This window comes from Perca fluviatilis, chromosome 12 (assembly GCF_010015445.1).
Source record: "Perca fluviatilis chromosome 12, GENO_Pfluv_1.0, whole genome shotgun sequence".
In the NCBI taxonomy this organism is placed as follows: Eukaryota; Metazoa; Chordata; class Actinopteri; order Perciformes; family Percidae; genus Perca; species Perca fluviatilis.
The window spans coordinates 11549778-11567971 of record NC_053123.1 but is presented as its reverse complement, the minus strand read 5'-3'; the positions used below and the strand labels follow the sequence as shown (position 1 = coordinate 11567971).

The 18194-nt window shown below is 40.9% G+C and overlaps 1 protein-coding gene across 2 annotated transcripts in view; it reads right to left on the bottom strand.

The window, feature by feature from the left end:
* The window catches only part of dars1 (aspartyl-tRNA synthetase 1), a 30439-nt gene extending 13382 nt beyond the window's left edge, over positions 1-17057 (bottom strand). The window contains exons 1-8 of one of the 2 annotated variants that reach the window (XM_039817659.1): positions 16901-17057; positions 13315-13417; positions 11336-11365; positions 10920-10977; positions 9391-9483; positions 8036-8138; positions 3459-3561; positions 2768-2848 (exon numbers count right to left, since the gene is read on the bottom strand). In XM_039817659.1, coding sequence (XP_039673593.1) covers positions 2768-2848; positions 3459-3561; positions 8036-8138; positions 9391-9483; positions 10920-10977; positions 11336-11365; positions 13315-13417; positions 16901-16923 — 594 coding nt within the window. In that variant the 5' untranslated portion in view covers positions 16924-17057. Of the gene's footprint in view, positions 1-2767; positions 2849-3458; positions 3562-8035; positions 8139-9390; positions 9484-10919; positions 10978-11335; positions 11366-13314; positions 13418-15248; positions 15268-16900 lie in introns of those variants that run through there. The other variant, XM_039817660.1, reaches the window with a different exon arrangement.
* Positions 17058-18194: the final 1137 nt, after the last annotated feature.

The window sequence follows — 18194 nt, the reverse complement described above, 5'->3', positions numbered from 1 at the left end:
TGGACAGCTTCATGTCATTTCTGCTGTATATAAAGTTCATAAAGCTGCACTCAAGTACTGCAGAAAGACTACTAAAGCATCCAAACACCTGTTTAAGGGACACATCATTTCCACTGGCAACTTCTGCAGCTAATTCTCCTAACCTGCCAATGTTGTCAACATGTTTGACAAGACAAAGAGCGTACTGTAGTAGGTATTTGCACAGATCTATAATTATCTAATGGTTATACATGTCGTGATTACACATACTGGTTCAAAATAAACAAAACCTACGTTTCTTGAATCGAATCACCAACCAATAACACTTGTATCAAACTGACTTGCTGTTAAGCCAGCGATAAAGTTTAATAACCAGCTCAACTGTGGGTGGGAAATATAATGACTTCTTAAATGCACCACGGTTCTTTAAGATTATTCAGCATCGATGCACTAATCTCCCTTAATTGGAATTCAGTAGGCACCCTAAACCCTGCCCGCCAGCTCTTATAAACACCACTTGGGGGCGAGTCTAACAAAGTAATGTTACTCACTGAATGTGATGTTACTCAATGCGAGCCATTCTGCTCATCATCTTGTTTTATTTAACCAGGTTTAATTAAACCAATCCTTGACCCTGCCAAAAACACGATTCTCTTCTATCTTACTGACAATGTCTTCTCTCTGTGACGGACAAAGTTCACCCATGGATATGCTAGAATTTGGCTTTCAATTAAAAGTATACAGATGCATTAAGGCTTACAGTGGACTCTCTCACAGTCAGTTCTTGTTTCTAACACTGAAAAGTTGATGTAAGATATTTCTTTTAATTAAAGCACAGTTTGGAGGAGAGTCAACAGGGTCTGTGTTTTTTGTCTGGTTGAGAGTGAGCAGTCTTGCTGATTCTTTTCACCTGACAGGAAAAAGTTTCACCGACCAATTGCAATTCTCCCAACTATCTCCAAGTTACTTGAAAAAGCCATATATAATCAACTGGTCAATTACCTTGAAGACAAGAAGCTGCTCAGTGATCACCAGCATGGCTTTCGACCTATGCGGTCAACTATGTCGGCTCTGCTGCTTTTCACTGAGCAGATACGTGCGTCCTTAAATAAGGGCCAGATTACTGGAGCTGTATACATAGATTTTCGAAAAGCTTTCGATACAGTTAATCATCAAATTTTGTTAAATAAACTTCCTACTTTTCATTTGTCCTCCTCTACAATAGATATATTTAGATCATATTTAAGTGATAGGTCTCAGACTGTGAAAATCGGTTTAGTAACATCACAGCCACGAGTGTGTTCCACGGGAGTTCCACAGGGCAGTATTTTGGGTCCTTTACTTTTCCTTATGTATATTAATGATCTTCCTTATGTGTTTAATTTTTCTAGCTCTCTGCTATATGCGGATGACACTGTTATTTTTTTTTTCAGGCTCAAATATTGATACAATTAATCACAAACTTAATACAGATCTCCAGCTTTTACATAACTGGTTGGAAGAGAATCATTTAACACTTAATACCAAGAAAACAGAATGCATGTACTTCTATTCACCTAGGAGACATTTATCCATAACTAATCCCATCATGTTTTTTAATCAAAAACTTTCAGTTGTATCCACTTATAAGTATCTTGGAGTCTCTCTTGACTCACATCTTACTTATTGTGAGCATGTCCGAAGCCTAACCAGTAAGTTAAACCAAAAGTTATTTGTTTATAGTAAAATTAGACCATATTTGCTGCTTTCTGTTTCAAAGACGTATCTTCATGCCATCATTATGTCCACTTTGTCGTATTGTTTACCTGTTTGGTCACTTACAACAAATGAGATTCTCGAACCAGTAATAAGACTCTATAACAAAGCCTATAAGCTACATGTTAGGCTTCCTGTATGGACTCACCACTGTACTGCACTCTCTCTCTGTAATGCCTTGACATTTGAGAATTATAAATTAAGCCTTGGGATAAAACTGTATTATCAAATTTTAAATGGTCACACTGTAGCTGCTCTGTCTACGTTGGTTCCAAAACCTAGTTCAAGGTCCAAGCGTATTACGAGATCTGCAACAAATGGACTTCTGCCTTTACCGGCTTTTAGAAACTGTTATGGACAGAGATCTTTTTTCTATGTGCTCACTAAAGTCTGGAATGACATTCCACAGCACATCAGAACCTTAACGTCAATAACATCATTTAAATTAACATTTGTTCGCTATTTAATGGAGAGGTTTACCTGCGACCATTAAGTCAGCTTTATGGCTTTGCCCTGTTGCTCATTCTCCTGGTCTGTGTGTTTGTGACTGTTTTTGTCTAGGAGTTTTTGTTGTGTATATGGTGTTTATGTTCTGCAGAGCAGGAACCTGCTGAAAATCAGTTTTACACTGAGTCGGGCCCGATTGTCTTTAATCTTTTCCTGTTTAATAAATAAAAAATGAAAAAAAAAAAAAAATGAAAACCTTGAGAATGTACCACACTTGCTATTCCATTCCAAGTGTCCTAACTTGTTGGTGGTTGGATTTCCTCTTTTTCAGCCAAACCACAACACATAGTGGACCTTCCATTAATCACCTGCCTAATGTCATACAATCGGTGTGAATTGCTTCATTGAAAAGAACGAATAAGCTCAGCCTTGGGTGTCAGCCAATAATTCACATTAGTAGGCACAGTAGAGAAAAGCACTGGAGTGTCAGTAGTGGGAATTCTGGGCCAAGTATGCTTTCCATCCATCCGATCCATCCATCCATCCATCCATCCATCCATCCATCCATCCATCCATCCATCCATACCTCTTCCCCCTCTCCGTCAGGCCTGACGGCATCCTCCAACTGCAGGGGGAGACGAGGCTCTGCCTGGCTGATGACAAAAATCTGAGAGGGGAAAGAAACAAAAAGCAAAAAACAATTCAGAGGGTGACAAACCACAAACATTTCCATTAGATGTGCTGACAATGGAAAGTACCTGGAGTCCACATACAGGCATGAAAAGCAAAGAGAAAGACACTGACAGCCTCAAAAGGTGTAAAAAACATTTATGAGTGACAACAATTTATGTGTGATTGACTATGTGTGTTTACGTGCTGCTAAGGATCATGTACAGTTGGTCGATACATTCGCTGAGCCCTGCAATACTTACATATAGACAATGTCTTAAAGACAACGTCTCTCCCCTTTCATGTCTTCAGCTGTCCTGTCAATAAAGGCCTAAAAATGGCCAAAAAAATAATCTTAAAAAAAAAAAAAAAAAAAAAAAGGTTTGTGGTGTTCTATTGGAGTGTGTGCTGAAAATGTTGTCCTCCATCCCTCAAATTCTAGGTATTCACTAGCTTACATGCAACTAGTATAGTGTCCCAATTTCAACATAAACACACATGCAAAGTTTTGGAGTAACTAATGATCACGAACTGTGTTGAGTGAAGAGTTTAGGTGTGTGTTAAGAACTCTGTGCGTGTTTGATGAATGCAGTGAAAAGTATGCCCACCCTCTCGATGTGCAGCTCCACGTCCTGCTGGGAGCAGCTTTCGATCTTCTGCTCCACTTTCCTCACCAACGCCTCCACGTCTACGATGCTTTCCTTGGTGATGCTGGTGGAGACAGTTGGGAGCGTGGAGTGTAAACAACGGCTAGCACTTAGAAAACAAACTCATCTGTGTGGGAGGCTAACAGCCTGAGAACAATATTTCCATTAAACTGTGACTGATGCATTCAGACAAGCATTTTAATTTTTCACGGTGTGATGTGCAGGGGGTAGCGTGGGATAGGGTTGAGTGGTTTTGAGTTGGCTGGTGGGGTGACAACGAGAAGCCGTTTTTCTTCCAAAATCACTACAAATTCTAAAAATACATGACATTAGCTAACGGGGAAAGGGGCAAGTTGAGATACCACAAGTTTGTGGCTTTCAAAAGAAAACCGCTATTCTCATTTCTCTGCTTGACACAAATATGCCTCTACTTACGTAAGGCTCAAATAAACAGGATGCAGCAGGGTAGAAAATCTTTCACCATTTCCTCACATTCATTTTAGACAGCCACAATTTTACTCTGGGACCCTAAAATGATTCCTGTCACCATATTATTCTTTCAAAAAAGGAGCACATTTTAGTTTTTGCTTTTAGATAAATCTCTGCATCCGGTGGTATCACACTAGGATTTTAAGAGGTATAAAGGCCCTACTTGACCCAACGGTCTATCAAATTGGATATGTGCAATTAAATTAGCACCAGCTAATTTTAAGGCAGATAACAGGATACATGAATGAATGAATGAATGAATGAATGAATGAAGAAATGTATTTCAGACATATCAAAATAATCCAAACAAAACATTACACAAAAAATAAAAAATAAAACCAACATAGACATGTCTGAAAAGGAGTAGGAGGAAATATACACTTATTAAATCCTAACCCTTTTCCATAACTCAAACTATTGTAATTTGCATTTAATTTAACACATATTTACGTCATATTCACAATTATCTTATTATATATAGCCTATATATCTACTATACATATAAACACACATAAATACATAAAAATACACCTACACACACACACACCAGCTTACACCCCCCCCCCCCACACACACACACACAGCTGTTAATGCCCTTCTTTCATATAATTTTTGAAAATCATTGCTTTGCACCTTTCTGTGTACATTACAGCAATGTGCATAATCACATTGTTCACCTTATTATTTTTATATCAGTCAAAAAGGAGATGTAAATAAACAGAAGCAGGCAAGTTAAGAGTGTGATTGTGTTTTTAGAAAACGTTTGGCAAAAGAGTTGCAGCTTACATCATTTTACAGCTCCCGGAAAGTACCAAGCTCTACTACAAAAACAGTTTGATGTTGAGCCCAGGGGTAAGAATTCCCCTATTATACAGTTTATAAAGTTAACTACAGCATGTCAAGGGGACCCATTTCTTATTTTGTCCCCATGTTTTTTTTTAAACAATGCAGCATCTTCCTACACAAGTTTCTCACTGAAACCCAGAAGAGATAAGAGGAACAACACTGACTGTCATGCAGCGCAAGGCCAGATGGGAAACCCTCTGTAATCCTTCGCTCCTCCTCATTAAAAAAGCAGTAATGAGGGCCTGAACACTGGGGTCCTTCTGTCCCTTTAGCCCCACGACAGCTGCCGCCACCATAGTCCTTCCCCCCAAAGTAGGAGATCAGTTAGATAAACAAACCTCCACATTAATAACCTCCGCTGCATGGCCCAGAGGCTGGCGACAAAACGTTTAGCACACACCGAGGGAAATAGAGTGATTACCTCGAGACGGAGTGTTGACAATGTCACATAGAGAAATACGAGAAAAAGGGAGAGAGACTGCTTTCATACTGAATCAAAGTCCCAGGAACACAACACTCTGGCCACGAAAGACACATACGGCCATAACTTCAGCTGCTAATGCATCACTACATTACATAATTGGCAAGCAGAGCTCACCAGACTGACTTCCCAATTTCAAAAGGTGAAAGACGCTACACATCGTGGCTGTTTTCACCATCCTGTCGCTTTTGGTCCTCGAAGCCCACAAACAAGTACCGGTGCCAACCTTACCCTCAGCACCTGAGATCTCACTCAAACTCTCATTACCCAGCAAGACGTTTGACTGCTTTATCGCTGAGGCAACTAAAAAGACAAGAAACCAAGGCTGCAAAAACAGGCCTTTTCATTCACCTCCATTTGTGTTGGAGTGGAGCCAGATATCTCAAAATCTCCACATAAACAACAACAAATCCGCATGGCTACATTCCAGTAGAGGTACGTGAGACTACATGTTTTTCGTTTATAAACCTTTTAAACTACTTACATGTTATACAGTGGTAGGGCTGCTGCTCTCACTGACTAGTGATGGTCTCGCACACACAGGCGAACATCACAGGGCATGCCATTATTTCAAATGGGTCCAAATGATCCAAATCATCAAATTCTTCAAGACGCTTGGACTGAATCAGGTGAGTCAGGATTGAATCAAATCATTCCAGTTTTAGGAGCCAAATCGGCCACAGCTCCCTTGTGCTTTACACTCGACACTCCTGAGGTACTTAAGTGGAGCAAAGGTTGCAGAGCCTGAAGATCCCTTAATTGAAATGTGTGAGTGAGAGGAGGATGACTTTGGCATACAATATATGAAAGAAGACTTCCCCAGCAATGTCATCACTGCCCTCGGCGTGATTATGAGAGGATTTACTTGTAATCCAGGGTCTTACTCAGCTTGTCAATCATCACACCACAGTGTGTGAAACCAGACGTGAGCCAGAAAGCCACAGGAACTGACATTGCCACCTGTTCTGAAAATGTTTAATATAAAATAAAAAAAGAACATTTTGATCCTAGCAGCAATGCTCAGAAAACCTCTTGGTAAATCGTTAGCGTGACTTAGCTGTTTTTGAGTGTTGTTTTAAGACCATGTTCCCTTGGCAAGCGTGTCATCACTTTCACTTACTCCGTTGTTAGGTGACTGTTTTTGCACAACAATCTAACCGCCCAACCGCTAACATTGCAGAACCAGATTGAGAAACTGCTATGGATAAAACAAATCATCCGAGAGTTACAAAAATATATTGAAATGTATGTACGACGTCCTAAACAAAATATAATATATAATAACACACAACTTGAAATCAATGGTCCTTTCTATGGCTGTGTCAAAGCTACAAAAGCACTGCAGGATAACCGAAACTGAAGCTGAATCTCAAAAACATCTGGGAGCAGGTCAGCTGAGTGACTGAGGGGGAAGTACGGCCGCGGTCAGGGGATTCTGACACTTCTAACAAAGTGGGGTCAGTGTGTTCAGGCAGCAGAGGTCAAGACTCGGGTCTGAGCAGCAGTGACCTCGCCCTCATTAGAAACGTGTACCTGTGTTTCGGTTGAGTTTTCCTGTAAACCTCAACATACTGCAACAAACCGCCAAGAGGCTCCTAGGGTCTCACTGATGAAACAGGAGCAGAATGAATGCGTGTAAAATGGTAATTTATGCGCCTTTAGTAGCTCGGACTTGTTTACATAGGACTCAAGCAGGTGTGTACATGAACTCCATCATTCATCAGTTACTTATTTTATTAAGTCCTTCATGTTTTTTGAATGAATCTGGCTGTACTATGTCTAGCTGTAGATGCCGTCTAATTTACCCGTTTTGTCGCTCAGTCCTAAATGATCAGGGGAAGTGAGAAGCTGGGGACACTCGTCAACCCACAGTGCCCTCAAACCGCTTTCTTTCAACTTTTTGTAAGATTCTCTGGGAGGATGAAACCGCAGACACTAGTTTCTTCTTCAGTCTTAACTGATAGCTTTTTGTGAGGCTATAAGGCTATTATAGCTGCTACTTTATAGGAGGCTTGTGGTAAATACAGCTGCAATCTCTGCATTGCTTAACATTGCATTGCTTCTTTATTATTCAATGTCTTAACTGCCATTTTGGTCTGGCAGATTACACGTGTGGGTGTTGCCCTTTGCCTAATTTAGCAATGTCTGCAGAGGTGCCTGTTAAGTAATACACGATAATTATGGTCTTCCCCATTTACAAATATATTAAATTCATCGAACAATGGTAGTAATGGAAAACAGATGCTTCCAACCATCTGATGAGCATTTTACATTACATGAATGATGTTATGTTATGCCTAAAGTCCAATTTTAGAATTATTTTACAAAAGAACCGCCTAAAGTGGCATTATTATCAGCCCTCCCCCTTTAGCCCTTTTAATAAAGTGCATATCCGCTGATAGTCATGTTCATTCATAGACTACCAGTAATGGGCTACAATTTGGCTGCTAACATGAATAATGATGCTTGGCTCTTAAACATTTCTTCCTCCTCTGATCCTAGCTGCTGTATCTGCCATCTCGACAGGAACCGTTCCATTAAAACGCTGTTGTATCCCGCCCTGTTAACAGACAGCTTTTGTTGTCAAGTGAAAAATGATTGATTCCCCCACCCTCCACCTCACTCAGAATGTGTGAAAATGGTTTGGTGGACGATTAGGGCCCAGGATTTTCCCACCATTGTTTGTGCCCTCTCTGACAGGAAGAGCAGTCTCGGTACTCACTTTGCGGCGAACTTGACCATCTGCTTGCTGGCACGATCTCCCACTGCGACCAGTGCCTGCACGTTGAACTGCTGTTGACGCAGGACCAAGAAGCATTGCTTCCCTGAAAACAAAACAAAACAGATAGTGCCGGGCAGTTAAGATCTTTATAATGCAAGCTTAACAGGCTTGTCACAATAAAAGCTTGGCCGCTCTTCTCTGACGCAATGTGCATTTGTCTAGTCAAAAGTCTACGTGTGACTCCAGATGAAGAAGGTTTCCCCCAGCTGTAAGGACGTCATCTGCAGGTAAAGTGTCAAACATTTGTGAACGGAGTCTTCTCTTTGAAGAGCACTGTGTGGAGAAAGGGTGATTGCTACCTTCCTAACAAACACAAACAGGCACGCACACCTAGGAAGAGTGTAAACAAGTTAGCCAACAAAAATTCAGGGCAGCAGACCACCCAGGCACTTTGATGTTTGTTGCCTGTGAGAAGGGGGTGGGTGGTGGGGATCATAGCAATGCCAAAATCCCACCAACAGATGCAGCTCATCCTAGACCAAATGAGGATATTGTTGTGCTCACACGGAAATCCTTACAGCGAGCAGAGAGAATGAAGACGCAAGTGGAGTGGGGAAGTGACTCTTGACTCTGGAAGTTATCTTGAAGGGAAATGACTAGAATATAATCATTGAGACCTTCAGTTTGTTTGCAATCACAAGTTTAGCACAGCAGCAAAAAAAAGGCTTTGTTTTACATACAGAGATGTAATAACTGGGCAAGGCTGAGTAGGTTCATTGTATTCAAATAGAGCAACTTTGTGGCTGCAAGTAGCTGGAACCCGGCAAATAGAGGTTATCTGAGCTTCCAGTTGGCGGTGACATGCCAGTCTGACAATGATATCAAAAACACCCGCAGGTTGTCAAACTTTGCTAAACATGGAAGGAATGGGGGAAAAACTGCCCTGCAAGTGTCTGCACAATCCCACAGAGGAATAATATTGCAGAAAATGGGGGAAGATCTTGTTTGTTCGTTCATACGGGGGTACAGTTTATTATTGATTTTGGCAATAAAAGCTGCCAGTCTCTTTGTAGTTTCTCAACTTTAGTGTTGATCAGCCTTAAGAGAGTAATATCAGTCAGCTACGTCATGGGAAATCTAAAAGCAAGTCGAAGGCAACCAGCATTGCGGTTTGGTCTTGAAGAGAAAGGGAGTGACGTGAAGAGCTGGCCCAAGGGCAGATGTTTTAGACATTTCACTGCAGTACACCAAGGATTAGCACAGGGGTCATCTAATCTTGGCGGTTTGTGCTTTTTGCACAAAGAAAGTGACTGTAAGCTGAAAAAAGGTGAACAAAGATGGGAGGGTGATCTCACCTTTGGCTCTGCTGGTGTGGACTCGGGCACGCAGCCAGATCAGCTGGTCAGCATTCTCAGGAGTAAGGTCTTGGACGCGCACCAACACCCTGTCTGGCTCACACAGACACACACAGACAATTTATTACTTCAAAGGACTTTTTTTTTGCCTCTATCCTCACCTCTGTGTAAAGAATCTAACACCCCTCCTACTCCCCCCCTGCACACTCCCAAAGGCAGAAAAAAATGAATAAGCAAGTATGTGCGTGTACAGACGTACACACAATAAAATGCTCAAATTACAGATGTGCCTAATAAATAAGACACACTAGGAGGGCTGCTGAAAAGCTGTCTAACTCAGCCATTCTCTGTGGGCTATATGACAAATTGACTCTAGTTTCACCTGTGTCACTCAGGGGCATGTTTTCTCCTTATTATCAGTGAGCAGAAGAAGCAGACACTGAGGCTACACCAGAGAAAACAGAGTCGCCCTTTTGGCTGAGAACTCGGCGTCAACCCACATGAAAGCCCCCCCCCCCCGTCCCAACCGCCCCACCCCGTCCTCATGGCTAGGCTTGGCATGCAGGTGAGGGAGGCCCTAGTTTGTTTGCTGCCACTGGAGCCAAAAGAGCCTCCAGACAGATGGACAATCTCGACAGGCCCGTCTGCTGCTACTCTCATCCAGGAGCTATCACACACTATTAGTTAGTGCAACTATCACTGCTGCAGTGGTGCTGAGAGAAGAGACCAGTAGCATTTTTCATGATGTTTATCAGTTGTAATCGTGTTATCTGTAACTTTTGACAGCCAGACTAAGGTAATCTGAGAAGTTCTGAATCAGGGTGTCTTCTTGTATCAAAACATACCATTTGAGAGTCGCTGCACGTTCTCCATTCCAGGAGGATGCCATATTTTCTAATAATGTTTATTTCCTCGCCTCGCGTGTGGATGTTCAGGTCAAATACGCCTTTTAACCCTTTGCACCAAAGTATCCACGTTCAACCTGCGTTTCCCAAAACGGGGCTGATGCATGTGTGACTTTCATATTACTGACTTGTAGTGTCCTTTTGCCTTTACCCCAAGAAGAAGGACGGAGTGATCTTGAGTCAACTTTGCCACCCTAGCCCTAAGACATTAACTCAATTTCAAATAAATAAAGTAGATTGTTAGTTAAATCTTTAAATTAATGACTATCCTATTGGCAGAGCCAAATAGATATACAAATAAAAAGACACAGCAGCTTGTAGAACTGTGAGTTTTTAAGAGACTTCCACTTCTGGTAGGTGTCAGACGATTGACAGGAAATTGAGAATAATGCAGCACACAGATAAGAAAAACAAAAACACTCTACTCCGATATCCGATATAAAATATCTAACGAGAGTGATCAGTCAAATGTAATGAATTGTGACAAGAGCAGGCCAAAATGTTAACTCTACCAAATAAAAACTCTATTCAACTACTCTTAAGAGCAAAAACCTTTTCGGTGTTTTCAGCAATGAGAGGGTGTTTGGTTGGCTGATGAGTAAAGGAAGTAACTTTCATACTAACCCAGTTTCTGTTGGGACTGGACCATAGCCGACACACCGTATCTGTCTTTGGCAAAGTCCTGAAAGAACAAAAGCATGAATCTTAGCAGTTGATATCAGCCATTTCATCACACAGCTAAACAAAACATCACATCACTTGTAGCGTATTGGGTGCCAACTCTCCATTGTTCTTAAAGGCAACTCTTCTACTTTGATTTCATAAGCGTCAGACTGTCTACCACATCTGAGATAACAGACAGAACAGATAATGAGGCTTATCACGATCTTCGGAGAAAATTGTCGAACGGAAAAGAGACATGGAGTTGAGCGTGCAGACATTTGCATACAAACTGCTGCAAACGAGCGAAAGAGGTAGAATCAAAGTCAGAGAGAATTGGTCTTGGAGGATGAGTACTGTGGTCTGTAGGGGATACTTACATCTTCCTCTGTGCTTTGCTGTTCGGCAGCCTGAAACACAAACAGGCGACAGGGATTTAAAGGGCATTGCAAAAAGCCAGGAAGTAACAAGAGGACTATCTATTCAATTCAAACATAACATTTTTTTAAAAACCATTTAACTTCAAATGGAGCAACTTAAAACGTTTTGCTACAGGAGTCATGTAAATTGTGTTTTCATCTTGTGCTATCAGGGATTTGAATACAATTAATATATCATAGCTTGTGGAGCCAAGCTTTAGATCCTTGGATTGCACAGCTCCCATTGCCCTAACACATCATAGACAATGAGTAATGGCAGGAGGAGGTATTGCTTTGTAATAGAAAAAGCCTAAGTGGACAGATTCTTTATCTCTGCACTGACTTCTAGGCAAATGACTCCCAGAGTGCGATGAGATCGAGTCTTGGCAAAGTTACAATTCCATTTCCTATGCAAATTGATATTGGTGTATGGAAATGGCTTGTGGCGGTGGAGTGAATTGCAATCGCCCATCCTTGATATGATAATCCAGTCACATGATGGATGATATTGCAGCTGATGATCAACTAGATTTAGGCCTGCTACAGCCGTGAAGCAACCGACCCACACCGGGGCCACTAACGTGACAAGTGTCAGCACAAAAAGTACACAGCGGCCAATAACAAAGCTAACACTCACACAATGAACATTCAACTCAGCTTTCAGGTCTTCCCCTCGGCAAGGCTTACTATGCCACACTGATTTAGGTCGCAGTAGGGGCGCAAGATATATTGACTCAATTATCGTTATCGCAATATATCGAAAGTGTCGCGATAAGTATGCAATATTTTGTTTATTTTGTGGAGCGCTGCGTCCCGTCCGTTGGCTGTGTGGCTTAGTTGTGTTTGATTTAGAGCTTGAAACGCTATAATAGTCATGTTTCATTGGCCAGTTACCGACGCCACTTGCACGTTAGTGCACTTCAGCGCACGGGTCCACTACGTGACAAACCCTATGGAGCGTACCACGTGACGTGTGCATATTTCAACAGAGTGACAGTGTAAGTGAAGAAATAGATAGAGACAACTAAACGGAACGAATCAGAGAAGAGAAAGAAAAGTCGTGTCCTGTTCTCTTTATTTATTTATTTTATACTGTCCAAACAGTAAAACATGTCCTGTTCTGGAGACATGGTCCTTATTTATTTATTTATTCATGTTGGACCAGTCAGTGGAAATAAACCTTGTGTTGTAAGAAAAATTTGTTATGAATCTATTTTGATGCGTTTTCCCGTTACTTTTATAATTTTACATATGTTTAAAAATATCAAAATTAATATTGATATCGCAATATTGATAATCGATACCGCAACATCACATTTTGTCAATATCGTGCAACCCTAGGTAGCAGTAACCATCGTCTAAAACGCTGACAACGCCTGCTCCTTCCATGACACATGCTGACCGGATGAATTCATGAAATGACATGGCGTCCTGAAGGACTCTTGAGATCGTTACTGTACAAAAGGCCAGACCAGAGAATCCTGCGCAATCTTGATCTCTTTTTTTTACTCACTTTATTAATGACAATAACACATCAGGTTAAATTTTACCCGATAAAAGTTCTGACGACCAAAACATTAATAATAAAGTGTGTACAAATTTGGTGGGATTTTTTGTTATTTCACCATCACAGATTATGACCCAACACACTTCTCCACGAGACTGTCGTTGTAGTGAGCGTGACCCTTACTGTTTAAAAGGTTTAACGTCCATGTTGTGCACTCAGTGTAGAGGAAAATAGCACTTTGTTTGGGTGGACATAAACAAAGCCAAAATGACAGGAATACTTAAACAATGGATACTCTCGCCCCCCCTGCGGCTAACCGACCCTCCTGGACCCACAATGCCCTGCAGAACTGCACGTCACAGCCTTACCAGCTGTAAGAGGGGGCGACGGATGTGAAACAACAAGCCCGAAAAAAAAAAAAAACAACACTGACCAGCTTGGCCTGTTTCTCAGCCTTCTTTGCTGCTTTCTCCGCTTCCTTCTGCTGTTTCTTCAGGCCTTTCTTTGACTGAGCCTGCTGCTCCTCCTCCGTCGCCCTGAAACAGGAAGAGGTACACAACATAAACATTTAAGTCAACTTCCACCTTCTATTTCTCCTGCATCCCATCAGGAAGTTGTTGACCGCCTGGGAAAATGAATTCTGAGCCATCGCCACCTCCAGCTTCGAAGTCTGTGCTGCCTTTAATCCCATTGTTACTTCAAACAAAACAGCTGTAGCCTATGTGAATGGAGAGGTGGGAGTTAGGAGAGTGGCTAAAAGCAGAGATGTCAGAAAGTAAGATTAGCTAGATAAACACTACAGCTTTAAGAGGACACTAGTCTCAGCAGCACTTTCTAATCCATTATAGAATTTGTGAAGAATGCAGATTATCCGATTATGATAACATTTAGTTTTATCTGAACGTAAAGGTGTCTTTATTTGCTAAAAGCCAATGCCAGACTACACAGCACCATGTCAGTGCTAAGCGTGTGACATTTGCCTATAAAGTAAAGTTTGTTTTGTTTGCAGCAACGGGACAGTAGACTGAATACACTACACATGTACATGTAATAAATAGGTCACAATACAAAATGCAGAAATAAGCATGGATCTGATGTAGTTGATTTTAAAAAATGCTTACCTTTATATTTAGTTAATTAAAAATACTGCCTTTTAAACTGAAAACTAGAGCAAGTGATTTATGCTGGCCTACATCAGTGCAAAAGTAGGGCAGTATCTGGGGGTTAGACGGGAAGTGATATGCCAATGTTTAAGGTCAAATAATAAAAGGCTGTAAAAGAAAAAAAGCTGCAATAAATCAGGTGATCTTGATATTATAAACAGTCTGAACGTTGTACTCTTTCAAATCAGACATACATTATTCACGGTTATAAAAGTGTGCTAAGATTGCAGGTGAATGAGAGAAGGCTGTTTGGTCTCCCCAATGACCAGATGTCTGGACCTGAAGGAAGCATATGAGCAAAACGGGAGCTGCTCCTATTTAGTCACAGGAAATAACAAGGACCAAAGACCAACTATACATAGCAAATAAAGTCTAAACAAGAAACAAAAATCACAACAGATGATGATGACCTTGTCTTCCGGGGGGGCGGGGGGGACTTCAGAACAGGTGTTATACTTCCTAGGGCTGCACGATTATGGCCAAAATGATAAGCACGATTATTTTGATCAATATTGAGATCACGATTAATTATCACGATTATTTGTTGATTTTAGCCAAAACAAATTTTATTATATAATTATAACTGCTTTTACATCCATATTGTGCTACATTCCTACTAATACATCCATATTGTGCTACATTCCTCCTTTATTGAAGGATACTGTGAAGGAGTATGCTGTTGCTGTTGTGCGACCGCTTTCCACACATGCATGTTTGCTGTGAAAGATACAGGCAACGCAATTTTCTGTTCACGTTAACGGCGCATGTGGTGCCTGGTATCTACCAGACGAAATAGCTACGCGGATTTCTGTGGCTCATTACACTGCCACTTACATGTCTGCGTTGCGCTCTGATGCTCCGAAACCCACGTTAGAGGCAACATAAACATCGCTGAATGTCACGCTAGTAAACACTAATGACACGTTATACAGCAGGTAGCGTTAGCCTACCGTTAGCCACAGTAGTAACTGGATTAAACACGGCTAAAATGCTGACTGCTAAACAGTGTAGTGTGTCTGTATTTCACTGTAGGTTTCCAACAGCGGGACGTCCAACAGTCTGCTGCTAAAGCTATGAGCTAAAAGACACAAACTAGCACTATGGTCACTGCTGTTGTCTGAAAAACAACACAGCCGGGACAAAACGTTGCGTTTACTGGTAAACTGGTAAACATCGTGACCGGCTTATGATGACCGACTGTTACCTGTTGTGGAATTTTCCTCACGTTACTCTGTCCTCTGTGACTGTCTACATCTAGAAACTAAGCTGCGCGGTGCAGGCAGGGAACAGCTCTGATTGGCTCATGGAGACATGTGATCAGACAGTGGTTTATGGAGCGCTAGATTGGCTTTGCAAAAACTGTTCTATGAAGGGAATGACGCATTTTAAATATCGCTCGATCACACAAATTTGATCGTGGGAAGCCAAAATCGTGATCGTGATTAAAATTTGATTAATTGTGCAGCCCTAATACTTCCCTTACTGCCAAATGTAAAACTAACACTGTTCCAACGACCTGCAAATCTTTTATGATTTCCCATTAAAATCATTTTTTAATGTATATATAAATTGCAGCACTGCATATATTTATCTCTAACACCTAAAACAAAATTTGGGTTATTTCTTTTGTAATGGGTCTGCTCCTTCACAGTTTAAAAAAAAAGCAAAGGTTCTGCATTTCTTTAACAACCTAAAACATACATACGAGTAGCCTAATGCTACCTTGTGTTATAGCAGTGTTATGAACCTGGACTACAGGTAGATTAAGGAAGTAGATTAATAATGCACTCTGGCTGATATTTATAATATGTCCACCAACCAGCTGGTTGTGTTAAACTGGAACAACAATCTTTTTAACCCTTAGGCAAGTGAGATGAGTCTGGCTGTCTGGCGCAGCTGTCAACAGACGCTTGCAATGTACTGTCTACACACAGACAATACACAGACAAGCTTTGCGGCTGTCCATACTTTTTGATGCAAATTTAATTCCAAACAAATGATTATATGTTGCAAAGTTAAACATAAACAGCTTATCCCATTTGGCAACTGACACCAAAAAAACAATAAACTGCCTTTACGGTCAGATGTATCATAAAAGACAATAAATGGCTAGAACAGTTGCACATTTAAAAAGACCCTGTTATCAGTCCTTATATCAGGCTTAGTCATCCTAAGTTGCATTTGAAAGCTCTTTACATTAAAATAGAATTCAATGCAGGAGTCCTATCATTTTACAAGTTACTTTAAAAAAGAATGATGTGTGTTGTTGTTGACAGGGTAGGCCCATGACCAGAGGCAGCGGAATGTGCATGAACACGACCTGGCAGGTTGGGTTGTTGTATGTTGTGGACCAGTTAGTGTGGAGGAAGAGGACTTCAAAATTGTATCGGATCCATAAGAAGCCAGATTTCAGTTCTGCATCTATGCAAAGTGGACCAAGTATAAAGGCTGACATTTTTTCTTCTTCATATTAACCAAGTTATTACACGACGAATTCACCAGACACCTAATAGACATGTAACATCTTGTCACATATCTATAGCTATGTAAATCGCACATTAAGCAAGGTCATCATGAAGTGAGCGATTATTTAACGTAACGTTAATAAATTAGCCGGTATATGGGCTTATCTTGTGTTTAGCCTTATATTTCTTGCTATTTAAACATTTTGCTCACACGGGTAAAACTTTATTATGTATGTATGTCTGCTGATGCAATCTGCAGCATATTTAGGTAATGCTGGCTAACGTTAACGTTAGTTGCTATCCGCAACGTTACTAGCTGCTAGCACACGCTAGTTATAGCTTGGCTGTTAGACGTTAGTTATGACACGCACAACTTTCACACCATTCTTACCCCTGGACTTCCTCTTTAGTCATGGCGAGCTATATATTCTTGGAGAATGAGGACAAAACGTTTCACGGCTGTCTGACAGAGAGAAGCACCATCAGCTGTTCAAAGCATGGACGGACATAGGAAGGAAGGACTTGTTTTGACGGAGCACCGCATACCGGATGCTTTGGGTTCCGGCTAGAAACAAATGACATGAAGTGTAGTTCCGACTGACTTATTGTCAGGTCTGCAAAATAGAAGTAGACAAAATAATGGCAACACCTAATGGAGAAGGGCTTTGAGTCAAGGGTCAACTTGTTCATAATCATAGATACTGCTACGAAATGGGATAAATCAGAAATACCTCAGGTCCTTTCTTCCTGCTGCTGTCGGACTTTACAATCAACACTGCTCCAAGTAACCTCCAAGTAGACTACATTCCAAAACTGACAACTCGCTTAAATGCAATACCGATGTTTACTTAACTGTGCAATATCAATATCAATATTTCCTCCGTGCAATACTTTAAATACTGTGTATTCAACCTTTTAGTCTGTTTACTTATTATATTTTTTGCCTTTAGTGTTTACTGCTTTTTTTACTGTTTGTTTTTGTTTAACTGGGTTTTTTGTTTGTTTTTTACTGTTTACGTATATGTTTTTATATCTTTACCCGCTGTGGGACTAATAATGGATTATCTTATTTTATCATATTATGCCAATTAGAAATAAGTAGGCAACAGACTGCATGTGAATTGAATACAAAGGTAAAACTGTAATGCATGATAATGAATGATGTATTGTAGACTGAGATGCACCCTATGGCAGTGTATATAGAGGTACAGTATTGTGTGGGTATTTATGTTTCAGATACAGAGATGCATGGCAGTAAAATAATAGGAAGAGCTATTAGTTCACCATCACTTTATGCAAATTGTAGTGTGTGGTCTAAAGGATTTTAATTAGAAGGTTCCTTAATCCAGAAACCCCTTATAACTATATGCTTTACCCACGACAATAGGAATGGGTGTGTACAAGACAAAGAAAATTACATTTTAAAATATCTGAAGTAAATAAATCAACATTTCACAACTACAACAACATGCACACATCCATCACCACGTGTGGTCATGTGGTAAAAGTGACACTCTCCATGAAATTGCTTTCACGCCTTTGGTCGAGTGCACTGAGTGCATCCAGGTATCCAGTGACCTTTGCAAGAATGGTCAAGCACAGCGAGTGATGGTGGTTTGAATACAGTGGGGGGTCATCAAAGCTTTTCTCAGGCTGTTGACCACAGGAGCTCCTGATGCAGGAAA